The 27580-nt window shown below is 48.9% G+C and overlaps 1 protein-coding gene and 1 long non-coding RNA gene across 3 annotated transcripts; one reads left to right on the plus strand and one right to left on the minus strand.

Annotated features, from left to right (window-relative positions):
* Nucleotides 1-1580: 1580 nt before the first annotated feature.
* Nucleotides 1581-26585, plus strand: CXXC4 (CXXC finger protein 4). Of its 2 annotated transcripts, none has more exons than XM_040598355.1 (3): nucleotides 1581-1971; nucleotides 4322-5561; nucleotides 22891-26585. In XM_040598355.1, exons 2-3 carry the CDS (start codon nucleotides 4494-4496, stop codon nucleotides 22933-22935), a joined length of 1113 nt encoding a protein of 370 aa, XP_040454289.1. In that variant the 5' UTR covers nucleotides 1581-1971; nucleotides 4322-4493; the 3' UTR covers nucleotides 22936-26585. The 2 variants fall into 2 exon arrangements, with proteins under 2 accessions (XP_040454289.1, XP_040454281.1); XM_040598347.1 differs by lacking the exon at nucleotides 22891-26585 and having other exon boundaries at nucleotides 1708-1730; nucleotides 1895-1971; nucleotides 4322-5792.
* Nucleotides 7978-22893, minus strand: LOC121090175. The gene is made up of 2 exons (XR_005828476.1): nucleotides 14570-22893; nucleotides 7978-14537 (listed from the first exon to the last, which is right to left on the minus strand). It is a non-coding gene; the product is annotated as an uncharacterized LOC121090175 (long non-coding RNA).
* Nucleotides 26586-27580: the final 995 nt, after the last annotated feature.

The following is a 27580-nucleotide window of genomic DNA, read 5'->3' on the forward strand; positions in this document are numbered from 1 at the left end:
TGTGGCTTGTGGGAGATCCACCAGCCACCCGATCGACCGTAACTGTCCCTCTTCTGTACCAATCAGTCTCACTTGTTGGAGTATTAACCACAAGGCTGCTGGTCCTCACCAAATCCTGCTGCTGAAATCCACCTCTTCTTACTGCTTCTGGGAAAAAGTTCTGCGGCACTTTCCTGCGGGTAATTCCTTAGCGTTGAGCACCCCAAATTTGAATTCAGATTGGAACAGAAGGAAATAAAACTTCAGTCTGCGACTACAGCCAGCATTTACTTACATATAAAGCCAGTGAAATGGTACAATTTTCCCTTCTTTTTCTGTAATTTACAAATGGCTAAAATTATTTCCCTGGCAGAGACATCCGTTTCTTAACTGCTTAGTGCCTGCACTGGCTGCACCAGGCTGCAGCAGCGTCTCTGTGAGTGCCAACACTCGCAGTGGAGGTACCAAGAGGAGCTGGATGAAGAACTTGCGATGCGTTATTTATTCAGTGAATCCAGGCCCTTTTGTGTGCTTGCAAGAACTCTGGGGAAGGCAGGTGGGTTTGGTTGGGAGTGGGTTTTTTGGTTTGTTTTTGGTTGTTGGTTGTTTGGGGTTTTTTGGGGTTTTTTGTTGTTTTTTTTTTTTTTTTTGGTGGGTGGGTGGGTGACACTTAGTTGTTGAAATTCCTTAAGGAACTGCAATGTGTTTGCAGGCAGTATGTGCACGCCAGCGGCTCGACGAGAGAAGCGTGTCAGCCTTGGCAGCGCCGGTGCAGGGTGCCCGTGGCCTGCAGGGGCAGGTGCCGCGCACCCCCCGGTCTCTGGCACAAACCTCCTAACGAACGGCGGGTGTTGGGAAACCGCTTCCACCATGCCGAGCCACTTGCGTAACATCCACGGTCGAGCTGGCTCCATTTCGCCTAAATACGCCTGAAACCCGCAGCACCTCGTCCGCCTGCAAGGATAAACGGCGGGGGGGCGGCGGCAGGCACCGGGGAGCCACGCTGGGGAAACTCGGCGTTGCGGGGCCGTGCGCCGGCTGGGGCAGCGGGCGCCGCTCCGGCCGGTAACGCCGCTGCCGGGCGGGGCGAGGCGGGGGCTCCCCGCAAACTTCCCGGGGCACAAAGTTTCCCGGCGGTTCCCCGCCCGCCGCGGGGAGGGCGGTGAGGGCGGCGCGGCGGGGCGCGCCCTGCCTCCCCGTGCCCGCCTGCCGCCTCCCCTCTGCGGCGCGCCGCGGCCCCGCCCCCGCGGCAACCCCGCACCGGGCGGCCGCCGGCCGCAGCGCCCCGCCGTGCCGTGCCGTGCCGTGCCGTGCCGGGCAGAGCCGCGCCGCGGGGAGGGGAGGGGAGGAGAGGAGAGGGGAGGGGAGGGGGGCTGCCCCCCGCGCTGCGCCGTGGCCCGTGCGCGCCGCTCGGCGGCGGCCCCGCCAGCGCTGGGCGGCGGGTGCCCGCATCCCTGCGTCCTCCCTCACCTCGGCGGCGATCGCCCCGCCGCCGCCGCCGCCTCCCGCCCGCCCCCGCCCCCGCCCCGCCACACGCGCGCACACACGCACACCCGGCGCTGTGTGCGAGGGCGGGCGCCGGGAGACGGGCGGCGAGCGGCAGAGACCACCGCGCACACGCACACACGCACACTCCCTCTGTGCCTGCTCCTTCCTCGCCCCCCGCCGCCTCCCCGGCTCCCCCCCCCCCCCCCCCCTCCTTTCTCTGCAACGAGCGAGAGAGGGAGAGGGGGGAAAAAAGCCACTTACAGGTATTTGTTTAGTGGATCGGCGGCTTAATTTATCCCCCCCGCCCCCCCCAGCCTCCCCACCGCCCCTCGCAGTTTGTTTACAAGTATCAAAGTTGTAATTGAGGAGCTGCCAAGGCACATCTGGATATTTTTCTTCTTCTTCTTCTTCTTCTTCTTTGTGTTAGGGACTGATGTGCAACTAATTAAAGGCAGACAGGCTGGTAGCGCCTGCACACTCAAGCCCCCCCAAATAAAGAGCCTGGTAAGTGACTGGTTTGCTTTTTCCCCCCCCCTCTCCTTTCCCCCCTTAATCGTCGTGGATTGCTTTTTGTTTTGTTTTAGGGTTGTTATTTTTTTTAGGGGGGTGGGTTTTCTTTTTTTTTTAATTTTGTGGTTTTGTCGGGAGCTTTTTTTTTTTTTTTTTTTTTTTTTTTTTTTGTTCTTGTCCTCTGGATCGTAAAAGTAGATTGATGCTAGACTTGGGCAATAAAAGGCGCCGCTATATTAATTTATTAATTAATCTGCACCCGCCCCTCCTCCTGAATGTTAAATATGACCTTTGATCTCTCTGTCTTTGGCAGAGCAGACATGCAATATTGAACATGTACGGTCACATTTAGCTTAAGCAGGGAGAGAATCGCGAAGCCCGGCTAGCAATTTCTATTTATTTCATTCGTGGAAAAGAGGGCGATAGTTGAGGTGGTGCTGGTGGATCAATAACTGCGTCTCGGGTACCCTTTTCATGCTCCGGAGATGCATCGATTAAACAATAATGACCCGGTTGGTGGGCACCATCATTTTCTCGCTCCTGGTGGCAATAAACCCCGAGAGAGGGCTGCGGGGAGAGGAGAGGTAGCCAGCGAGGGAAGCTTTTGTGGAGAGAAGCCACTTTAATGCTGGGGGGGAATAGGGCAAGAAAATGCGTACGTTACTTGACTTCTGGCATAAAAGGCTGAACGCTAACGCTTTATTCCTTACCAGATGCGTGGCTTTCCTACACATGTCTGGCAAAACTAGTTTTATCGAGTAGTTGTTATCGAGGACATGCGGCTAGGTTTTCCTTTCTGAAAACGGGAAAGGGTTGAAGGGTTTTTGTGGTGTTTGGGTTTTGTTCTTTTTTTTTTTTTTTTTTTTTTTTTTTTTTTTTGGTTTTTTTGCTATATGCAAATCCTTCGCATCCCTCCACAAGACGACGCTTAGCCTAGAGCTTTCCGGGGCAGCCTTTGTATTGCCACCAGCCCTCTGAAGGCAGCGAGTCTGGGTTTTTCCCTGACGTGGAAGCACAGAGGTGGCTCCTGCGGGCTCGGGGTCTTTTTTTTTTTCCGATGGAAAGCCGCCCGCCAGTCCCTACCGCAGCCGAGGGTGAGGTTTCTGCTGTAGATTTACGCTCCCTTCATCTGGATTTGTTTACATAGAGTCCGCTTTTTTAGTGCACGACGTCGGGAGAAGATCAAGTTTTTGCACTCGGTAGGTTGGGCTGTAAACGGTTCATTAATCTAATTATGATCGTAATTACCGTAATTGATAACCGTTTTGAACTAAACATACCGGAGTCTGGAAACTAGACGTAGCCCCACGAGTGTCTCCCAAGTGAACGTTTCTGATCGATAGCCCTGCCTCAGAAAAGATGCTGGAAATATCTAAACTATTCAGGTAGAGCATGTGGAAAACAAAGAGGCAGTGTTCATAAACTGAGGGCTTTTAAAGTTATGTTTATGTTTTGCTTTAGTTCGCGCAGGCTGCCATAATATACCTTCCTCGTTGTCATAAACTAAAATACCCCCTTCGCCTCCCGACGGGGGCGGGGGGCGGAATCAAGCGACCCCCGTGTCCCTACCCCCATCTAAACTTTCCTAACCCTGGGGCAGAAAGCCATCTTTCTCCGCCGGGGGCGAGTTCAGCAGGTACAACGACGTGCCCCCCCCCAGCGTTCCCGGGCTGTGTCCCCCGCGGAGGGGCTGTCCCCGTGCCGGTGCCCGTGTCCCCCCCCCGCCCCAGCCCTCCCTGCGCAGCCCCCGGCGGCGGGGAATCCTCCCGAGAGGCTAGGATAAATACTCCGTCTTCAGTACAGCTGCAGGCGCCGGGATCACAAGCTGTGAAATTGCCTGCCTGAAGTATTTTTTTTTTTTTTTTTTTTTTAAACCTAGCCCCGGTTTCCCCCGCGGCCCGCAGGCAGCCCCCCCGCCCCGCGGCGGGGGGGCCCGGTGCCGCCGCGACCAGCGCCCGGCGGAGCCAGCTGTGCCGGCAGGCAGCTAATGACCGCCGGGCGCAGAAGGACACCGTGGCAGCTGGCGGCTCCCTCCCCCCGCCTCCCTCTTCTTTTTTTTTTAATTCCTTTTATTTATTTTCCCCCCTTCCCGTCTTTTTTTTTTTTTCCACTGCCTTTTAATTTTCCCCGGTGGAGAGGGTAGGTGGGCAGCTCCCGGCCCCCCCCCCCCCCCCGCCCCCCCCGCCGTGCCGCCGGCTTGTCCCGGGACCGGGCTTGCTGCGCCCGGGCCGCCCCCTCTGCCCGCGGGTACGGCGGCGGGAGCCCCCACCCCCCCACCCCGGGGTGGCTGTTGGCGACCCCCCCCGCGCGCGCACCCCCTCGGCAATGACTTTCTGTGTTTCAGCTGCGGCAGCTCCCGTGAGGATGCAGGAGGAGCGGCTGCCCGGCCAGGCACCGACCGCGGGAATGCGCCCGGAGGAGGAGGATTAAGCGACACCCCCCCCCCGCCCCGTCCCTCTCCCCCCGGCCCCCCACCCCCCCCGCCCCGTCCCTCCCCGCCGACCCCCCCGGCCACCATGAACACCAACGTGTGCGTGGAGAGCGGCCCCAACCCCGAGGCGCCGGGGCTGCCCAAGGACAGCCACCTGCCCGAGGGGGCCCTCAACAGCCTTGTGGATTACAACTCGGAGATGGAGAGGTACCGCTCCTTCGCCACCTTCTACAAGACCAACGGCGGCGCCTTCCCCCAGGCGGCCAAGATCGCTCGCATCACCACCCCCATCTTCCCCAGCGCCGCCGCCGCCGCCGCCGCCCGCATCGGCATGTCCCCCTGGAACTGCGACACCGCCACGGCCGCCGCCGCCACCGCCATGCTCTGGGGCAGCGGCGGCGGCGGCGGCGGCGGCGGCGCGGCGGGCGGCGCGAGGAAGCCCTCCTCCGCCGCCGCCGCCGCCGCCTCCGCCTCCGCGGCCGCCGCCGCCGCCTCCTCGCTGCACGCCGGCAGGGGCGGCATGCACCACCGGAGCGACGCGCAGCGGCTGGGTAAGCCCGGCTGCCCGCCGGCCGAGCAGCCCGCCTTGCCCATGGCGAACGGCAACTTCCTCTCCACCCTCTCCCCCGAGCACTGCCGGCCGCTGGCCGGCGAGTGCATGAACAAGCTCAAGTGCGGCGCCGCCGAAGCCGAGATCATGAACCTCCCCGAGCGCGTCGGCACCTTCTCGGCCATCCCGGCGCTGGGCGGCCTCTCCCTGCCCCCCGGGGTCATCGTCATGACGGCCCTGCACTCCCCCGCCGCGGCCTCGGCCGCCGTCACAGACAGCGCCTTCCAGATCGCCAACCTGGCGGACTGCCCGCAGAGCCACGCCTCGGCCTCGCCCGCCTCCGCCCTGGGCGCCGCCGCCGGCGCGGGGGGCGGCGGAGGCGGCGGCGGCGGCGGGGGGGCCGGCGGCGGCGGGGCCGGGGCCGGGGCCGGGGCGGGCAACCCCGCCAAGAAGAAGCGGAAACGCTGCGGGGTGTGCGTGCCCTGCAAGCGGCTCATCAACTGTGGAGTCTGCAGCAGTTGCAGGAACCGCAAAACGGGACACCAGATCTGCAAATTTAGGAAATGTGAAGAGCTTAAGAAAAAACCGGGCACTTCGCTAGAGGTCAGAGGAGATGATTTCTTTTTCCCCAGCCTCCCGCCGTCCCTCCTCAACCCCCTGCCCTCCCCCCTCCAGTGCTTCTTGTCTAGCTTCAAGATGCAGCATCCCTTTTCCGAGGCCTCCTTCAGGCTCTGAGGGTGCCCCCCGCCGCGGGCGCGGCCCCCCGCGGCGCTGTCCCGCCGCCCGCCCCCTCTCCGCCCCGCAGGGAAGAGAAACGCCGCCCCCCGCGGCGCCCCGCCGAGCTCGGCCCCGGCCCCGGCAGCCGGCCCCGCCGAGGAGGCACGGAGAGCCGCCCCCGGGGCACCCCCGCCGGGCACCCCGCCGCGCCCAGCCTTCCAGAGCCGGGGGGCGCCCGCCCCCTCCCCGCCAGCTCGTGGCCGTTACGAGACGCTGCTCGCCTGGTTTAACCTGCCGTGCTGTTTCCATAAGACTGCTGGCTCGCTCTGGTTTCTTTTTTGCCTTTTCCTCTGGTTTTCGTTTTGTTTTGTTTTGTTTTTGTTTTCATGACGATTCGGGGCGGTTTGTAGGGACGGGGAGGTGGGAGAGGGAAAGTTTTAGCCGAACGCCTGGCTCCCGCCGTCGGAAGTTCAGGGGGAAGTAATGGCGAGTTCATCTCCGAGTTGGCTGGTAGCTCATTGTCCAAGACAGCTGGCCGTAGAGCCTGGTAGTCGGTGAAACGTGCCCAAGGAATCCCTTTGGCAGTATCTTTCACGAAATAACCCGCTCATGGTGTATAAAACACGATGGAAGAATAGTGCAGGTAATGACCGGACTGATTTCTGACTAAACTGTACATGCGGTTATTTTTACGACGTGTCTGCAGAACTGACAAATGTACCGCGTTTCCCAGAGCTGTGAGGACAGGTTTTCGGGCTGGCTAGGCGTGTGAGACAGGCAGATCCTGTGTCACAGACATTTCGGTTAACGTATGGGGCACGACAGACAATGGGAACCAAAATACACAACCGTAAGGAAAACGGCGATCGGTTGATATCCTTAGGCAAAGGTAGCAAGCGAGAGGAAAGACTAGTAATCGTACTTATTCCCTTGTCATTATTGAAATTATAGTGTTGCTGGTTAGACACACGGATCAGATGCGTCTGAAGGTGTCGAGGATGATGGATTTAGTACAGAGGAGTAGCGTATGCTGGGTGACACCAAGATTCGTAGTCACAGAAATTGGCAACTAAGTGAGAAATTGCAACTTCCCTCTGTCTGGGTGTCTGTGTGCGCGTTTGTGCAGAGCAGTTTATTCCCTTACACATTGCTTGCAGTTCTCTCCAAGAAGAGGTGGGATGAGGGATTTTCCAGGGAAAGATTCCAGGCAACACCAAGAGCCCATTAATTTGATCTGCATTAAATAAATGGAGATAATGGTGTTGGTATTGATACCGCCATGGGACAAAAGCAACACCCGGGGATTTAACTGACGTTTGGCTGATACCATTAACTCTTACCTAACCAGCCTCATCAAACCAACCAATTCCTCCTTGCAAGAGCGAACTGTCCTTGCTGAAAGTTTGATTTGTAGCTCTGCATCCTCTTAGCCCTTCTTTGTGAATGCGCGGTGACCCAGCATCACCAATGCAGAAAGACCAGGACGGACTTCCCAGGTGCTAGAAGCTAGACGTTTCTCAGTGATACGCCTTTGTTGGTTTCATAGCAAGTTCGCAAAGAAGATCCTTAATGCCCGAGGTCTGTTAATGACAGATTGTCATGCAGAGTACGGCCTAAAAGAGACTCCTCTGAAGCAGAGACGTGGAGAATCCCCCCTGCACCACCCAGCATGGGGGGTGCCTTTGTGTGCCAGGTTCCCTCATTAGGCTTGCAAACCAGGACGCTGCTGGGATTTAGTGTTTGTGATAAATGATAGGTTCTGATGGCTTATCGATTTGTGCAGAAAGTGAGCTATCTCTGGAAGAAACGAATTTGGACGTTATCAGATCTTCCTGTGGGTTTGCTTGCATCTCTGAGCACATTTCCAGAACTTCCTTGCTCCTGACAGAGGTGTTCAGCGGCCTTAAAAACTGCTCAGGCGTGTTATGAGAATGCCGCCCGTTAAAATTGTTTAACTGCTGTGACTAGTAAAAACCATGGTTTTATTAGCCACTTGTGTACTCTTCATAACCACCTGCCTTTGCTTCTTTTCTTCATTCTCTTTTCCCCTGCTCCCTCTCTCCTGTTTGTGATCCGTCAGATACGTAAACACAAAAGGCTCCTCTGCCGCTATATCGTGCCTCGAGCGAAGCAGGTTTCTCTTTCCAGCTGTGGGGTTGTCAGTAAGGCATCGCTTCTCTGCAAGGTCATGGCCCAGCGCAAAGTTTCGTCACGGGATGTGGCTAATTTCCTTACAGAAATGTGGATTTTCAATAAGAGAGGAAGAGTAACTTTCTTGCGTGGTGGTTTTTCTTCTGTCTTCTTCTTTTTCTTCTTCTTCTCCCCCCCTCCCCCCCCTTCCCCCCCAGTTTAAACTAACTAATAAAGAGTGACAGCAGGGCTGCCTGAAGCACATGTGCAGCAGCAGCGCTCTGGCTGTAAGGCCACCAGCTGGAAGGGTGTGGGAGAGTGACAGGGCCTACATGGGGGCACCGTGGCAGCAGCGGTGGCTGGGGGTGGCCGAGGGCGGCCTCCCTGCGTGGCGAGCTGCTGGGGCTCCTTCGGTCTGCGCGTGGGTCATCCCCCGTCACCTCCGTGGGCATGGTTCCGTGGAAACACGACAAGGATCGAAGGGCTCGCTTTCCACTACATGCTTGTAAGGTTTGTGAATTGTGATCGACGGTGGCTGCGAGCTGGAGTTCAAGGCAGGGGGCTGAACTGTGTTTAAAAACAAAATAAACGAAAAATGAGAATAATACCAATAAACACTAAACTGGCTGGTCCCACAGAAACCATTTCTCTCCTTTTCCTTTAAATCTCTTCTTCTATGGGTGCAATGAAGGCATTAGGATATAACTCTCAAGGTTAGTACATGGAGTTGAAGACAGATTCACATGAATGCTTTCCAGTCCCTGACCCTTGCATCTTTAATGGAATGCTTCCCCCCCAAGCATTTTTTTTTAAAGACTTGAATTATTTTTTCCTATTTTTCTTGTACTGTTTTCACGTTAAAAGTGTCCCAATGCTCTAGTATTTTTCATAGAATGTTATTATTACTAGGAAATTTTATGTACGGTAATAATAAATCTATAAAAATAAGATTGACGTCACGTTGCACGCTGCCTACTTGTGTATGTATATTCTGCATTCATTCAGATTTACAGTCGGCTTAAAGAGACATAATCTTTATTTACCCATAGAGACTACTTATTTTCCTCTGATTGGTATACGTGTCTATAACTTCTGCAGGTTATGAAGATTAGGAGCCTGACGTTACTTTACATCCCCCTCTCTTTGACGTAAACCATTTTGATTCAGGGTGCGAATCTCAATTGCCCCGCTCTTCGTTTTCATTAGCGTGGCAGCAATGTCAGGCAGAAGGGCTGACTCGCATTGGCGGGGTCTGAAGGGTTCGGCCCAAACGTGAGATCCTTGCTGTTTGGGCATGCTGTCATCATAGCTGGTGCCACTTGCTTTATTCGTAACAGCCCCGCTAATTGATATGTGTGCTATTAAAGTAAACATTTGCATACCGACCTGGAATAGTAAATACCAGCATCCAAATCCGAGGAAGCTCGCTGAGTTGCATTTCCAGCCAGCGGGAGTTTGAGATGGCCTTTGCCGGGGATAGGGTTGTGATGATTGATTTCAGCAGGAACGGCATCTGATCCTGAAAATCTTAACACCATATGGCATTGCCACGGGGGAGAGAGGCTGCGCTGGCAACCTCCGAACTTGCACTCCGTGTTGTGGTAGCGCGTGTGAGCGCTGTTAAGGGAGGACTGCTGAGCTCTGTGGATAGGGGTCAATTAGCAGGGGCCTCAGAGGAAGCAATTTCCCTGCCGTCTATCTAGCTTTAAATTACATGCATAAGTTAAGCGACGGCATGATGGAATTGAGTAGTGTGGAGGGGGAACCGAAAAGCGTGATAAGGAGCAGGCAGCTAACACGATCCAAGTGGCTAACTGGAAGGTGGAAAGAAAGACCACCTTGTAGCCTGCATTGCCATTCTTCACTGCAGTGTTGCTGTGTGGCAGTGCTCTCCTCCCTGCCACCGCCTCGTTGCCCTCCATCTGGCCGAGGCTCCCCATGTGTGATGTGATGCAAGCAGGCGTAGAAGCAGTCCCTGTCCCTGGGCGTTTACAGCTGGAGCCACAGTTCGTGGTGGCTACAAGCAGTAAAACCCTGCTCAGCCCTGAATGCTGGTTTTGTCCTCTCTCCTGGTGTGTGCACGTTGTGCTCTGCCAGAGTGCTCTTGTTTTTCCGTTCCCAGGCCTGAGCCTGCAGGGAGGGCACCTGGCGCTGGAACTGGCCGCTGGCACCACACGAGAGCCCTTGCTGGGGGCTTCCAGCACGGCGCATGATCCTGCAGCGATGGTGTTGGCAGGGAAGGGGGGGAGGCAAGAGGCAGGGCGAGTTGGCGAGTTTTGACCTTTGCTGAACGTTTTGCAATGGCTTTTGTCACTTTCATCCAGATTTTACATGTCTGCGATAAACATACATTTGGCGATGAACTCTCCTTTTGACTGCCAGGGGTTCTTGGGGATGACACAAGGGCCTCCTAGTGCCACCTCTGTTAGAGACCAGACCAGAGCAGCTGCAGGTGTCTTTGCTCACCGGTTCCTGATCTCTTCTGCTGCTTGGAAATCTTGTTGACGCTATTTGACTTCTGCATTAAGATCACATCTTGCAAGGCGGGAATGCGTTGTGGTTGGTGGGAGGTGCGGGGTTGAGGAAGGTGTTGAGAGCCCAGCAGAATCAAGCTGTTGGTCTCCATACAGTTCTGGCAAATTACTGAGCACAAGGGATAGCCTCTGAGATGGAGTTGGATGTCTTCTGTTGAACTGTTTCATGTGGTGTTGTTTGCCTTTCCTCATGTGATACTTATACAGGAAAGAAAGTGCCCAAACCCCATGACATTAGCATTCAATTTAGAATATACATTATATGAACTGCTGTTTGATATGGTGTGGTTTGTTAAAAGGGAGCAAAAATTAAGTTTCTCCTGCCTCAGGTAATAGCTTAGTGGTGGGATTTGGTACTGAACTGAACAGAATTTCAAGGAATTCAGCAAAATTGTAGGTCAGGCAGAGGCTTAACAGCCTCTTTCATACAAACACTGCTTTCTACTTGCATTGGAAATTGCTTGCTTTAAATCATTGAACTATGATTGTTTGCCAGTGAAATTGTCCGTATGGTAAGAGAGGTTAACGGGTTGTGGTGCTTCCGCATTTTGATTGCACTGAATAGTTCTTTGCACGTTTTTCTAAGTACTAATATAGCTTATACAGTTGCGGCATCGGGATTCTGTGCCAGACTTTGGATTTCAGTGTCGTGACTGATCGGTTAGTCTAATTTTTTAAGCTGACATAATGAAATCTCTGTGTATTGTTTAGGCTGGACAAGTTGCACGTATTGTGAGAAAGATGATGAATGAAGCCAGGTTTTTTTCTAGAGCAGTAATTAGCATAATAAATTCTTTTTTCTTTTATCTTTCTTTTTTTTTTCTCCTCCAACAAATTGTCTAAGTCACTTTGAACTACGTATTTCAGTTGAAGGTGCATAGAGCCATCATGACTTGGACTCTTATGCCAGCTACAGGACTTCTGGAAAATCTTATCAATTCTGCATTTGTACAAAATGTTGTGGGCTGTACACATCATGCCTTATTCATGTAGGGAGCCTCATTTAATCTGGTAGATAGGTGAATATTGTGTTATATACTGCTAAGTCAGAGTGGGAAACAGCAAGTTACAGTCTCAATTTTTGTCTGCTTGTTTATATATGTTCATATAATTGGGTTTTTTGAGCCATTTTCCATGCAATTCTAACACCTTTACTGAAGTCAGGGAAGACTTTGCTCACTTGGCGAATAAATTAGGATGTCAGAAAGCAGTCCCTTTTGAAGAGCAGCATCCCGGTACTGCATTTTTTGTTTTTCAAAATAAACGTGCTCTAGAGAGTTAAACAAAAGGTAGATACTAATTTCTGTACGCTGTGTCATGCGTTTGATGCATAGCAATGACTGAGAACATGTGCTTGCCAAATATCCTGAAAGTTTGTATCTGTAAAAAGAAAACTAGTAGCATTCCAACTCTTAACGTGCATGTATTTTAAGGGTTAGGCTTGGTGAAATATTTCTAAGCAGGCAAACCTAGAGTGTACACCTTTGTCTCATCAAATACAGCATAATCCTTTCAATTGCTGGTTGCAGTGGGAAGCGGCTGCTGATTGTGTAGGGAAAGGCTTTAAGATTAAGCTTTGCAGATGGGCCCAGGTGGGTTAGGATGAATGAGAAAGTAACTCCTGTCACCCTAAGAAAGTCCCTGGGACTTGGCCTCAGTTGCTAAGAATTCCTGAGTCACCGACTATGTGCTTAAAAATTGCCAGCACATACCATGTCTTCTGAGGAGTACCACCATCCAAAGAAAGCATTTCTCTGCTTCTGTAGCGTCTGTAATTTTTGATAGCTCATCTGCTTTGAATGGTTGTACTGAACCATGGTGTCTTGAAGCATGCAGTTACGTTTGACACTTTTTTGCTATTTGAGAGCCCAGCCTGCTGTGTCTGTCTTCCCTCTTCTTTTGGGTACCTTTATTGTTTTCCACAGTCGTGTCTTGTTCAGTCACATGCAAACACCTGCCCTGAAATTGAATTACTCTGCGGCGTGATCTAAAGTCATCCCCCATTTCAGCATCCTGCGCTTCCTCTTGTGTGTTGAGTTATGTTGCACCATACTTTAGATGCGACAGCCATTTAATAATGTTGAAGCCTTAGCTCTGCAGGGGCTAAAAAGATCCCAGCAGGCTTGTTAACTTCTACTCTCAGACATTATGGGAAATATTTTCTCCTCCCTGGAACTCCTAGGCTTCCTCTTAACTAACGCTATAAAATTCCATAGTCAGGTATGCATGAAGCCTGTGTAATTTTTTTGCCGTTTTCCAGAGTTTCTCCATTCTTCCCTGTTTAACCAGGCTCTCCACTGCCAAGTAAGGTATGAGAACATAAAAGGAATAAAGGCAGCCTGGGTCATGCTGGATACTACTTTCTTGGTGGGCAGCAAACTCATCAAATGCCTTTCCCTTATGCACTATAGGGTTTTATTCTTTCTCTTGCACTACTTCAGTACTTTCCTTTATCTCAGTCTCTAAAGGGTTGGACATTTTAAATCTTTGCACCTCTCCTGTCTCAGGACAGTGTTCCTTTCAGTTCCAGACTGCTGTGGTCATGGTTTCTGTTGTACTTCTGTGTAGGATCCCTGATAGCTGGTATCAGACTTCATTTGACTGGGAGTTATTTGTAACTAGGAGTTATTGTAATGAGAGAGATTATTCAGTGGTTTAGGAAGTGGAGAAGCAGTTTAGTATTTGAGGTGAAGGGAAGAACTTAATAAATACTGGAAAATTATGGGAAATCCTAGGGAGTTCAGGATGGATATCATATCACCTAAGATGAGGACAGAGGAGGAGGAAAGAGCTGCCAAGTGCTCAAATAGAGAAGGACGCAAAAGTGGTTGAGGGTTTGTTATAACATGCAAAGCCTTGGTGTGGTTGTGTCTGCTCCTCCGTAGCAGTGACTCAGTTACCTTGGAGCAGACTGGCCAAGCACGGGAGGTGATCTGCTGACGGGCAGGGTACCATGGTAGTGCTGAAGATGATGGTGAGATCTCTCCTGGTGAGAAGAGTGCAGAATATATCTGCTGCTGTGAGCAGGAGGTTTGCCACTAATAGTTCAGGTGGGGAAGCTGAAGAGCTCACCAGTAACAGTCTTCACAGCATTTCTAAGGGGGAAGGCCAAGACTTCATACAGCAGAAGGGGACCGTGGTGAGGGTGAGTAGGGCTTTCCACGTGCCCTTGTTGGCAGGGTAATCCAGTTTCTTTAATTCATATTTCAAATTGACTAGAATTCATGGAGAGAATTTGGGCATTGGGGTGAGCACATGGTATGGGAGGAATCACATGATCTAAACAGGTTGTTCAAGAGCTAAGGAAATTATAAAGGCATCTGTACAGACAAGCTGACAGATGTGAAACAGGGAGGGGATGCTTGCATATGAAAGGCAGAAAATGATGATTTGTTGCATAAGGACTGATTGGGCTTAGAAGTTTCTTTGGTGGTGTGTACCGCATGTCCCAGGGAAGCTGGAGCATGCTGACAGCACGTCAGTCTCCACTACCTTGAGACAAAGAATTTGCTCCATCGTCACGAAAGGAATACCCAAAACCAACTGTGGTTCAGTGACATCCATCCTTCTGCACATCCTGATTGCTGGGTGGGGGATGCAGAGGTGGTGCAGCAGCCTTGGAAGACAGCTGAAGAGCTCTTAGCCATCTGTGTAGAAGGTACAGGGAGGGCAGAGTGTGATTATCGTGGTGCAGTTAAAGAGGTCAGAAATGGAAAGGGAGAGAGAAGGAGTATCTATTGTTAAATACGTGATCTCCAAAGTGAGTGGTATCAGTCAGACAAAGGCTGTTGGTTTTAGAGTAAGCAAAAGAGGAGAAAATATATTTGAAAGGGGTGTGGGTTGGAATAGCTAGCCAGCAGGGAGTGGGTGAGAGAGGACTCAATGACACAAGCTTAGTAATGATGTAAAACCTGTTCCCTCTAAATCACCAGTTCATCTGAGCTCTGGGAGGCAGTGATCAGTTGGCTGGTTGCTTAGAAGCTGATGTAAAATAAATTGGAGGTCAAAGTCCATCAGAGGTGACAGTGTCATGAAAATAATCACTGAGATGGGTCTTAATTGTCATCCTTGAAAATTTCAGAAGACATACCCAGGAATGAATGGGGTTCAGAGCCATTTACAATCTTTTAATGTTTTCCCCTCCAGTCAGGAATTGTGGTGACCTGCTGTATAAGAGTTTGTGTTGCTGCTCCTCTCTCTGCATCTAATCAGGCAATACATGGCGCTCACCAGCTGTGAGAGAGCCAAGCTGGCCCCTGTAACCAGTCTTAGGCATGGGCTGAAAGTACTCCCTCAGCCCAGGTAACTGACTGAGTACTGCATTGGAGTGAATCTTTTTCTCTTCCCCCCCACCCCCCACCCCCTCCCCCGAGTTTTGCAGAAAAAGAAACAAGCAAGCAGAGGCCAAACATTCAATGGATATATTTTTCACTGGCTCTTTTATCAACAGCCTATGAAAAATCCCAAAGGACAGAAGGAGTTAGCTAACCAATGAGGCATCATAGCCGATTGTAGGTTCCATGCAGGAGAAAAAGATGCTGAAGCCTCAGCAGCTCTAGGGGAAAGAGATTTAAATTTAGGTTTGGTACTGAGAAACGTGCCTCCCCTCTGCTTGGAGACCAGTCTGTAAGAGATTACTGTACCCCAGAGCAGCAGTTTGGAGGATGATAGAGATGTCAGCCTGTGAGTGCAAAGATTTGTACCACTGGATGATGAACCAGCAGGGATTTCTCATTAATGGAATGAATGTTAACAAGAATAATTCTGTTTTGTGAGCTTGTGTGTGTGGGAAGGATAAATGATAGGGACTGATGGATGGTCTTCACAGAGATTTGATTAGGGGGAAGGTGAATGGTAGTGTGTGTGAGAGAGAGGGGGGGAGGTGTATGCACATGGTACATCTATTGCAGAAGGCAGGCACACTTCTAGTTGATAATGTCTGACAGAAGAGAGTCAGCAGAAGTAACCAGGCGGGTCCTAGGCAAAAGCAGAAGCTGAGCAGTGGTGTGGGTATTTCCTTTTCAGTGTCTTTTGCATTGTCGGGATTTGGGGTTTATGTTGCATGGCGGTAATAAACCTGCATCCAAGAATTTCTCGATAAAACTTTTCTCAGAAACGGAGGTTTCTGCTTTATGCTAATAAAATATTTGGCTATTTGATGCTAATTCCCACCGTCAGTATGGGAGCACCGGGTGACAGCTTTTCTGACCTGCTTAGCATCAGTCTTAGCTCTGAAGTAACACTGTGTTAGAGACTGTACGAGCCCTTCCCCATCCCTGAAAAAGCAGAAGACAGGCCAGACCTACTGGTTGAGAGGCAGAACCAGCAGAAACAGTCCCTCATCCTGCCTGAGGCCTTCAGATGCCGCTGGAATGTAAATAATAAATAGAAAAAGGCAAAATAGTCACATAAGCTGAATAGGCACTCTAGCAGGTCTAGCAGCCCCGTCCTCAGGGATAACTGAAAAACCAAAGGGACTGCATGAAGTGCTTGGGAGAGATGCAGGAACAGGGAAAGAAGCGTGGATCCCTTTGGCAGTGAGCTAGGAGAGACCCCTGAGCTGAAACTCCAAACCTCGGATGTCTTCCCTGCTGCCTTTGCCAGAAAGCAGTTGGGAGCCCCGTCTGAGGCCGGAGCGCGGCCAGCTGGAAGGCAGATGCCGGGTGGCAGACGGCAGGAGGAGTTCCTGACCCCGGCTTGCCCGGTGCTGCCAGCCCTGCACGCGGGATGCCAGGCACGGGCAAGCTGGCGGCCAAGCCGGCTGCATCCCTCGGGAGCGAGCGGGACGGCAGAGGTGGAGACTTGGCTCCGTCCCTGGGCTCGCTGGCCAAAAGAGCTGCGCTGGCACAAGGGAGGGAGTGTGCTGGAAGGCGGCCGCAGCCAATTACTCCCCGCCCGGGAGGGAACGGGGAGAGGAGATGTGTACCTTTCCAGCAGCCTGCCCGCATCCTGGGGCGACGCTTGTGCTGCCAGCCTCGGTGCAAGCAATGGTTAGCGGCTCGAGCTGCCTGCCGGGGACTCCAGGGCCAGCGGTGGAGTGTGCGAGCCGCTCCGCTGAGAGCTGGCGTGGCTGCCTTCAGCTGTCGGTGCTTACCGGCACCGAGAGGGGCTCCGTCACTAACGTGTCCTGGGACTGAGCTGTTTTTCTTTTGACAGCGTTGGTCTGGATTCCCTATGATTTCTGATCTATATTTGCCATCTGTTTTCCCCAGTGGCGTTATGCATTTTTTCAGATCAAAAAAGTGAAATTGTTTACCCATTCTCCAAATTTAATCTCATATATAAAGTGAAAAAAATTAATATAGAAAATAAACTGTGGTGTGTACGGAATGTAAATGAGAGGCACATTTGCTCTTTCTTTCTGCCGTGGAGAAACGCATTACTCCTCAGACTAATCCTATTGATTTAGTTGGGGAGCTGCTGCCTGCTGCTGATGCCGAGTCCGAGTGGCAGGATCCAGCCCTACAGCGGCTGATATCCGTGACCATGGGCACAAACCCTTTACTCTCCAGCTAGCCCCACTGAAACCTGCTGAGGTTAACTCTGCACGAGCTGTTTGAGAGGAGATGGGTTTTCAAAGCATGGCCCTGAACTAGGAGCGCATTTTTTTAATTTCTGTTTGCAGCATCCCATGGCGGAAGTTTACTTTTCACTTGGTGGAGCTGGTGGTGGAGAAAGTCAAATGAGTTTCCTAATCTGGTATGTTCTAAATCTGGTTTGTCTCAAATACAACCTGAGAGATATGTGGTGCGAGTGGCAAAATAACTGCCAGCACACAGATGCATGTCCTCTCGGGGCAAATACAGCTGACTTTTAAAATAAGTGTTAAATCTCATCCTTGGTATGAAGGGACACAGGCCTGTAGCTCAGGTATGGGGAGAGATATTTTAAGGTGGGCTGTGGAAGCAAACTCACCACTGAGCTTCTGACCCGCCGTACGCGTCCCTTTTTATCTGCTAAGTCCAATAATAAGCTTGTTATTAGAAGACATCTGTTACTGCCTGATAACACGTACGGCGAGCAGGAGTGCAGCGTCAGTGGGCAGCCAGGGATTTTGGCAGCTGTGGGGAGCAGCAGCTTCGTGGACTGTTTCACACCTCATCCAGAGCTGGCGAGTCTCTCCTGTGGGCCTGTGGCTGGCTGGGAGGATGCCAGGAGCTGGAGGCACGGGCTGTTCCAACGCAGAGCTCTGTCATGCCAGCCGGTGTTCGTGTGTGCTGAAGCAGCAACGCGTGCAGGAGCAGCGCCTCGTCACCCCACAGCCAGCCCCCTCGGTGTGGGCACGGTGGGACTCCCAACATACCTCCCGGGCAGGGAGCGGAGCGGCTGGGGGAAACTCGCTGTGCACCAGGCTCTGCCTTTTCCTTCCTTCCGCATCTCCAGGAGATGCAATGCACACACCGGTTTCTTGCCCCCAAGCCTCCCTGCCTGAAGAAAAACATTCAAGGAGACTCTGTGTGAGCTGAATGTGAGCGTCAGAAGGTTTTCCCCAAAGTCATTGCTGTAGGTAATGTATATTTATGAGCGGAACAAAGTGGGCCATAGATACTTTCAAAGGCTGCTTTCCTCTCTGGGTGGCTCGGTATTTAGGCGAGTAAGGAGGGGAGATGCTGTCCAGACCGCGTTTAGTTTAGTGGTGGCAGAGCAGGCTGGTGCAGGGGATGTGGCAAGCATCCCTCCGCCGCCAGCCGTGGGCACTGCTCCAGGGCAGCCGCTGCCTGTGGGTCAGGAGATGGTGTCACTGCTGTGCACCAGTATGTCCCAGCGAGGCGCGCAGCCCTGTTCAGCCATGAGGCTGGGTCCATACCGCCACGCGTGCCCTGCAGCCCAGCCTGTGGCTGGGGAAGGGGCTTTCCACAGAGGGAAATTAGGGACAGAAAGTGAGTTTTGGAGCACGTGGATTTGCACCAGATTCTGCGCTGTTTATGTATGAGCAACGCTGTGTGTATATTTGATGTCATTTCCAGCGTGATCGAGCTGACACCTAGATTAGCTTGCGGCACTGAAAATACAAGGCGTGATGTGGAGGAAAGGCCAGTTTGCTTTCCTGCTGGCAGTTGCTTGAGTTTCTGAGGCGGATTAGGTGTGTAGCCCGCATTTGCACAGGCGTAAGAAAACTGCATACAGTCACTGGTTTGTGGCCAGTGGTGGTCAGCATTGGCTGGGCTGGGCTGCTGATGGATCCAAATTGCATTTTGTGCAGGGGCCATGGCATTCCAGCTAATGTTTTCGGCCACTGCGGAGCACCAGCATTCTCTATCTCTGATCATGTATCTATATATGTACATATATATGTATATAACTTAGTGGGCCAGATTTCATGCTCTATGTTGGCTGGCCTAAGTGCCAAACTGCTTCTCTTGTGGAAGGCATTTCAAGAAAGGATTGTCCTCCAGGCTGCAATACCCACATAGGGTTCTGTGCAGACCTTGGTAAGATCGTTTTTTCCTGTGGCCAGCACTGGTCCAGCTGCTTTGGGGAATACACTGGTTTCGTTTGCCCTTGCCGTGTGAATTTGAGATTTGTTAAGGACAAGGTTCCTTAACCGCTGTCTATTTCTGTGGTTGTGTCGATCTTTGTAAAGACTGTCAGGTAGCCCAGATCTTGTTGAACATGCCTCAGATGCAATATACTTCCCAAAGGGCCTCTGTTGAGCTGGATTATTTCAGCCAGGACTCCTCAAGAGGAGTGAGGAATGCCACACCTGGCCAATAATTTGCTGTAGCCAATGTGTGAGTTTGCTTCAATGAAAGCAGGATTTTTGCTCATGGATCAAACATCAAAGGTTTCTTACATAATGCAACATCTTTTAACATCGGTAAAGTATTAGGTCATAATCATGTAGCACTCTGATATGTTTTATTATTCTATTTTATTTCTCAATGTGGTTCATCTCAACCCAAGTGATTCCCTAGCCTTGCAGAAAATCATAATGCAGATGACTTTATGCAGCGGTGAATTTGGGCTGCACCCCACGCTACAGCATCCCAGGCAGGAGCGGCCAGCTTTCCCGAATCCTAATCTCCACACCAAATCTTTCAGGCTGCTGTGAGCTGCGAGACTCAGAGAGCCGAGGAGAGAGGCATCTCCGGCAGGTTTTGTAGGCACGAGCCTGCCCAGGGATGGGGCTGGGCTGGGCAAGCAGAGCCCGTTGTCTCGCACCCCACGCTTTGCTCCATCAGCTGGCCAGTCGCTCACTCTGGGGGGCCGTGGGAGACATCATTCTTTAATGGATGCTTTCGCTGTGAAAATACAGAGCTCAGCTGTCGAAACAGAGTCTCTGGTGAAGAATTTACAGCACCTGCCAATGTGCGGTGTTCATGCGTTGGCAGCGCGTGCACACACGCTCACACGTAGCACAGGTCTGCTTTTATGTGTCTGTGTGGGGCAACCAGGACACATATGTAGGTATCGTTTTTCCATTGCTGCTTCATTGTAGGGATTTTCACTCTTCTGTTTCCGTTGCCTTTTTTACCTCCTCCTCCAAAAACGTAGTGTGCTTGCTTGCCTATATGAAGCTGATTTTCCAAGGCAACAATTAAAATTTCAGATTTCAGATGTTTGAGCTACTTCTTTTGCAGTGAAAGCCGGCAAGAAGGGAACAGAATAGAGAGTTTGAAAGCATGGAGGTCATTTCATACCAGGTTTGTGCAGGGATAAATTCTCTCGAGTGCCATGCTTTATGGCATTACCTGCTCGGAGAAGCCAGGGCTGCGGGTTTCTGAGCATCCTCCTGGGAGCGAGCTTGCCGTTTGTCAGCATTTGCACTGGCATGAGCAATGAAGGTTTTTACAGTAAAACCACACTGATCAGCTCTGGTTGTGCTCCTTGCCACCCCTCCCCAGGCTTCCAGGGGATCTGTCTTTCCTGTCACTCAGGATAACGATTCCCTGCTGGCAGCACAGAGATCCAGGGATGCGCTGTAATCTTGCCGAGAGTTTGATTCCCCAGCTGGGACTCCCAGGTTTATACAGCCAGGTGGTAGATGGTCATTGCACTTAAGCTTGTACGTTGGTGTGCTGAACCACTAAATGGGCTGAAGGGTCTCTTTTTGTCTGGAAATAGCCTTGTGTCTGGAAATAGCCTTGATTCTTGGAGTGGCAAAATCTATGGATTTCATCACGTAAATTGGTTTAGATTTAACTCGATCCACCTATTTGATTCTAAAAGCTTTCTTTTTTGTTTAAGCGTGGATTAATAATTCATTCCCAATTTGGGGGTTAGCGCAATGGATATTTAATTGTAAATGTGTATCTTTAATTAGAACTCGGTACGTGGATGCAAAATTCCTTATCTTGTAGTTTTTCAAAAGCACACATATTAAACCACAGCTTTGCCCTTCAAAAATATTTTCCCGTGTATTTAAATGTCTGAATGACCTTTTAATCAGACACTGCACCTTTACTTCCAGCTGATATGACAACGTCTGACAGTAACTCAACCTGATGCTGCAAGAAAATAAATAAAGGCCATCTCAGTCACTATGTCTTTAAATCTCTCTGTCTAGCTGTGGTTTTGTGTTTAGGCAGATGGACCCACAGCGGAGTATTACATTTAGTTTTCAGGTGAAGGCAATCTATTGGGTTTAATACATTTGCATGTTTGGCTGCTCTTTTGAGGTCAATTTAGTCGGATGATTGTTTCCTGTCATTCTGAACTCCAGCCTTTTCTGCAGTCAACCTCTTTATAAATTATAAATCTGTATACCTCGCTCTCAGCAGCCATCTTACAGCCCACACAGACCGGTGCGGATGGTCTAGCAACTGCATTAGCTCTCCTCGGTGTACCTGGGGAGGAGGGCTGCTGCGCTTTGTCACTACTTGTGCTTAGGCTAAACACACATAATGGGGCAGAACAGGGACTGGTAAGGGCGGATAGGAGCAATTCCTACTTTTGGACCACCGGCACAAAGAAAACTCATACTGGTGAGGGCGATTGTATTCAACAGACCAGCTCATTGTCTTTGAAAGTTAATTTTCGGATGATTTATTAAACCCTAATGTTTGCGGAGGGGGAGAGGGTATTGAATTGACCACAGGTCAGAATTCTGGTGACACAGCAGAAGTATTTTCATCTCTGGTATTTTCATGGGCATGAGCGATAAACATAACAATAACAGCTCCCTTTTCATACGGCTTTTACAAAAAGAGGAGCTGTGTACTGCTTGAGGCTGACTATCACAAAATGGGCTAATTATTCAACAAAAAATACTTGCCATACTAATAAGCAGTTCCCTGGAATTCTGAAAGATATATTCTGACTTCAAGTACAAGGCACACTGTATACTGCAGGGTCCATGGTTTGGGGATTTTTGTCAAAAAAATAGGAAAACATGTAAAAGCTATTTCCTGAAACAAAAATGGAAGAATTCCTTCAGAAAGAGACATGGTATTTGTATATGACACTAGCAAAATCAGTGAGAACTCTTTCATTACAAGTATTTATTTGCATATTTCCAGAGTTTTGTTTTTAGGGGAATTTAATCAGATGTGATGCTACTATTTGTGGGCAGTTGTTAATGAAACAGGTACTTGTGAGCTGAGACTGACTGATACAAAGTCATCTCAGGGCTTGCTCTCGCCTCCCTGGTCAGTGCGTGGTCATTAGTTCTGGAGGAGAGACGTGGGTCTAGATGCATGGGTTCAAGGGCACTTTCATCATCTTTTGACTTTGAAGGAAATTGAGGGCAAGAAGTACCTCACAGCCCTTGCAGGCTCAGCGCCTCAGTCTCTCATGTATGTGGTACTTTAAAGCTGTGAACTCAGATGTGTATGGAGGCACCTGAATGCAAGTGGGTATCGTTTGTGGGGGACAGCAGGCGGGGGAAGGAGGGAGGGTATCAGCTCTGCAAACAGACTATTTCTATGTAAGCCAGGGTCTAGCATGCATGCAAAAGGAAGCACAGGGGCAGTCTGGGCAGCCCTCCCCCGCAGTCAGCAGGATGTTTCCCTCGGTGAAATGAAGTCAAGGATGTGCTTAAGTGCTTTCTGCATTGCAACCTAAACGTGGAATGAGGTGACTGGCCTGAGATTTGAAAATGCCGACCTCTGCTCCCAAGGCGTCCGTAGACAGAGCACAGTTTCTGAATGACAGATCAATGCCTTCATTATTCCCTGATCAAAAGAAGTGTTCTTGCCAAAGCGTGTGTCTAACCTGCAAACCCACCAAGCCATGGCTGCACATCCCATATGCCAAGGCACAGGCAGAAACCATTGTACAACTGTGTGGTTGTTCTAAAAGCACTATTTTCCAGGAGATTTTTTTTTTCTAGCAATGTTTACATTTCCATGACTAACTTGTTTAACTAACTAAGGAGAAGAGAGCATGTTAGGTGTGGTATATACCGAGTATGATGTATCGCGTGTGATTCTAAAATGGGGTGTGTTTGGAGAAAGGATGTTTCGATTTATTGTAAAGCAATGTGAGGCATCATGTTGTTCCTAGATAACTGAAAGTATGCCTAAAATGTAAAGGAAAAGAACAACTAGAAGAACTCAAGTATGCCAATGCCGCAAAAGAAAGCTTAACTTGTTTTCTTGCTTTTTTTTTAGAGAACACCTGTTCCCAGCGCTGAAGCATTCCGATGGTTCTTTTAAGCAGTAGTGTATCTTATTTTCAAGGCAGTCCGAAGTGAATGGCAAGCTAAAGTCTTGTTTTAAGAAACTGCTTAGTCCACCATTGAAGAATATACTCAGATACTATTTTCATTTATGTATAGGGGTTTCCTCAAAAGCAAAAGACAAAAATCTGGGAGCCTGGGGAATTGGCCAGCTTCTTCACATTCAGTACACTGATTCTTTCTTTGATGTAACTTAGCTATACTAGTGAAGTTGTTGTCTATTTTTAAAGTGGCTGTAAAAAAAAAAAAAAAAAGTTTGGGTAAACCCCTGCTATAAAGTCATGTATCTTTGAAAAGTAACATATCTATACTTCATTTTCAAATATATGTGTTTCAGTACTGTAAACTGTACAGATAGCCGCTTGTATTTTGTGTGTTTAGACACAAGGAGACAATCATGTCTGAGCATCTATGGAGATTAACGGTTTGTACACAACGGTGTGGTTCTGCGAGTTAAATCCGGAGCAATAAAATTCTAGCTTTAACTATTATTTTGCTTGTTGTTTAGCAGCAGCAGCAACAGCAGCACTGTTTTACCATGCATCCTTCCATAGAGACTTGATGCCAAGTTTTCCAAGATCAAAAGATTGTGACACATCTAGCAATTACCTTCCGTTGTGGTGGTGTAAGAGGGGAAGACGTAACATTTAAAATTAATCTTTCAAGCACTGTATTAGCGTAGTGGTTTGTACACTTGCATTGCTTCTAAAGGAGCTTTACAGAGGGGTATCTCTCCAGAAATGCTGTCTGGTGTCTGACTTGTTTTTCACTGTGCTCTGACGTGGAGTGCCCAGCATAGGCAGATGTGCAAAACCAGTCGTCTATACAAAGGTTGTTCTAGGATGCAAAACAAAGTGAGTATGAGACCTTAGAAAAAACTATGATTCAGCCTAATTACCCTTCACCTATGAGTTCTTATGTAATATTTTCAGTCAATGGAGTAAATATTTTATAAAGTGGAATGCCATATTTTTGGTCCAAGTGGAACTCTTAACAGTTAAGTGAGTTTTGACAGTTGGACTGGTTTCGGTCTCGCACTTGTGTTCATTTGAGAGCCTGGATATTTTTGCAGTATAAAAATGAACTTTAAAAAAAAAAAAAAGTTTTAAAAAAAGACCGCTTTTCCCTTCACGTTTCTTGGTTGACTGATCTCGGCCTTGCTGAACGGCCGGTCCCTTAGGCCCCCAGAAGAATGCTCTGCCGTTCTTCCTGCTCTAGCTGCGCAGAGGAGATGCCTGCTCCTTGGAAAGGCAGCGCACGGAGGGATATAACTCACATGTCATAAAAAATATGGAGGATACTGAACTTAGGGATACTTATTATCAGTTGATCATTGCTTTTTATTGCTTGGCTTCGTCATACCACTCATGAGTGAGAAGGCCATCCCATCAAAGTAAACGAATGCTGTTGTGCCATGTATTTGATAGATTTATCATTTTGTACAAGATAGGACTACCAGTAGTTTCACAGACAAGGTGCTGGGCATGGAAATAACCAGATAATGATGCACAGCATGTTCCAATCTGCTGTCGTTTCAGCACTTTCTCCATTTTTGGCCAAGTACTTCGGCCTTTGGCCCCTGGTCACATTCACTTGGTGAAGAACAGGGGATGGGCTGGGAATGCTGCGGTGTGGGACCTATGCAGGCGGGGGGAAACGCCAGCTTTGGCAGGGGTGGGGGGAGCTCACAGGACTGGCGGATGTTGGGAATGGCCCAGAAAGCGAAGACTGAGGGATGGAGGAGCAGCAACCTCCTGAGGTCACACGTGTTGGGTCAGCAGGGCTGGGCAGAGCATGGATGACACAGGATAGCTGGGGGAGCGCGGGCGGGCTGGGCTTACACCTGCGTCCTCAACTTAGGGTCAATGCCTGTGCCTGTGTCTGTGCGTCGTATGACCTCACATACCTGGCTTCAGAGATGGAATGTCACACTTGAAATGCTTCTATCATGGTGCCCCTCTTACAGTTTGTGAGAGATCCTCAGTTGAATACTCAACCCATACCCATTCAATGAGCTTTACGTCTGTTTGTATGGCAGCCGTGTACGGATTTTTTTTGTGTTGGAAACTTTTTGGTTAGGGCCTCTGTTACTGACCACTAGGCCAATACGAGCTCTGTAAGGCCTTCTCTACCAAAATGCTGGTTGATTTACAAACTGAAGCCTTATTTGCACATTTGGCTGGTAAGCTTGCCTTGCTTTTTTGGAAAACTGTGATTGCTCTTACAGAAGCAGAGGCAAAATTAAGTTCAGGCTACATTAGGTGTACAAAGATATTCATAGCAATGTACTTACTGTCTAATACCCTAATGTTGCATGTCTTGATGTGGTTTCTTTTTTTGTTTTGTCGTTTTGTTTTAAAGAACTGATGGATCTGTATATTGTAATTGTGGTGTTTTACATGTCAATTCAAAATTGTTAAAACAAACAAACAAACAAGCAAACCTGTTAATTACTGAAAATGAACAAGAGTTGATTTTTCTTTGATTTACCTGTATGGTTTTCATTTTGGATGTTGTTCCTTTGCACCATCAGATTTTTAGATTTTGCTGAAACAGTATTTATATGATGTAGTGCACATAGAGCATTTTAATTAGTGATGTTTGAAGAAGGAAATCCCTTTTCTGGCCTGTCTCTCTCCACTGCAGCCCTACCCCCCAGTTTATGCACATATTTGTCAATTGGATTATTGTCCAGTTCTAATTACCAAATTTGTGCTTTTCACAAGGTCCGGTACCGTTTTGCAGTGTGAAAATTTGTATTCCACTCTGTCTTTCATTCTCATGATGTAAAAAAAAACCCAAAGCACAAAGCGGGGGAGGTGGCAAAAAAAAAGGCAGAACATACTTTTGCCATCTTCTAGGTGTGAGCACTAAGCCTAATGGAAGCATTTTTGGCATACCCCAGATAAACTTAAGAAAAATGGTAAGGCTGAAAGGGAGGCACACATACACATTCTGTCAATTAATAACAGACCCTCCCTATGAGGGAAAATACTCGCTTTTGTACAGAACCCCTGGTTTGTAAGTCCTACAATTAATGTTAAAGAATATAAAGTCTTTAAATGGGCTATATCTGTAATCAAATAATGAAGAAAGAAAGTAGTTAAATGAACATACTATTCAGGGTCGAATGCATTCAGCAAAAAGCAGTAGTGGGTCTTTGATCATGGTTAGATGCATAGCGATATCAAACAGTGGGTTCTCATGTAACAGCTAAATGTTTCAGATTTTGTTTTTATTAAATTTGGCAGTTTCACGCTGAGCTCTACTGTATTCTTAGTGAATAAAAGACAGCTCCTATGTTAGAAAGTACTCCATTTTCACAATTGCAGGGAACTAGGAGGGTTTTTTCAGAAACACAGGCCACAGAAATGTACTCCTTTCACAGTGTTCTCCTATTTCTGAACTGTGCAGTTATCTATTAAATTTTCTAATAGATATTTGTGTAAGGTGTATGTATGCTTGTGCAATTATGGAAAAAAAACAGTTTTGGAAAACAGTGTATTTATGAAAAAAATAATCACTTATGGGGCATGTACAAAACTGTATAAAGACATTCAATTTGCCCAGTAAAGTTGTTTTTGTGATATTTCTGTGTTGTTGAATAAAGGACTTTAGTATTCAAAATATCTCTCTTTTTCCATAAACAGGTTTTGTTTGTGGGATCTTAAACAAAGAAAACCTCTTTTAAAAAAAGAATCCTCAAAATGAGCAAGCAGGTCCAAATGCTGACCTCAGGCTTGCATATGGGAATGAATGCTTATGAAGTGATGGTATAATAGCTACAAAACTAATTCCTTCTCAATTGGCAATTGATGAAAACCCCCTAAGTTGTTTACCTGAAGGTAACATTGTATTCTGGATTTTTTTAAATAGCAGAAAAAAAAAAATACTGCCTTTTTAAGACTGGGAATGTTACGTTGAGATTTTGAGGCTACGAGAAGGTTAGTGGAGTAGAAGCAAGACGGATTGCAGAAAAGCCTTCAACCCTTTAACACAGACCTCTGTGGTATAAAGAGTGGACTAGTGAGGGCGATGTGATAAATTAGCAGTTAGCTTTGTAGGGAAAAGCATATGACAGTGATATCTCATCTGTAACTCTTGCAACAAACAGTCTTGAGATTAGATCATTCCTGTTGCTGTTAGAGTATTTGGGATTACAGATACAGTTTGTGAGAGAATGATGTACCTTCGTTTTTGGTTTGCTGCTTCTCAGTTCAAGGTTCTGCTCTTTACCTGCCTCATGAACTACACAGTAGCAAAGGAAATGGTTTCCTCTTGCCATTTTATTTCCCCTTACTACTTAAAGCAGCTTCAGATAGGTGAGAAGGTTTGTGACTGTGCCGGCCTGATTTTGGTGAAATCTAGAATGTCTTTTCCTGCGAATATTCCTTTAATAAACAGAATGCCTGCTCTTAGGTGCCAAAACAGGATTTTGAAAGAGTTTGAAACATGAGGTAGGTCCTTTGGTCTGTGAGATTCCTTCAATGCCAGCTGGTTTTCCAGGGGAAGCCTTGGTCTAGCCTTTTGTTTTTGAAAGAAAGCAACAAAAGTGAAGGGAATAGAAGTGGATTTTCCACTGATCCTGTCTGCTTTCATTGAAATCCGTAAGGTTATGTGTT

Source organism: Falco naumanni, chromosome 1 (assembly GCF_017639655.2).
Source record: "Falco naumanni isolate bFalNau1 chromosome 1, bFalNau1.pat, whole genome shotgun sequence".
Classification (NCBI taxonomy): Eukaryota; Metazoa; Chordata; class Aves; order Falconiformes; family Falconidae; genus Falco; species Falco naumanni.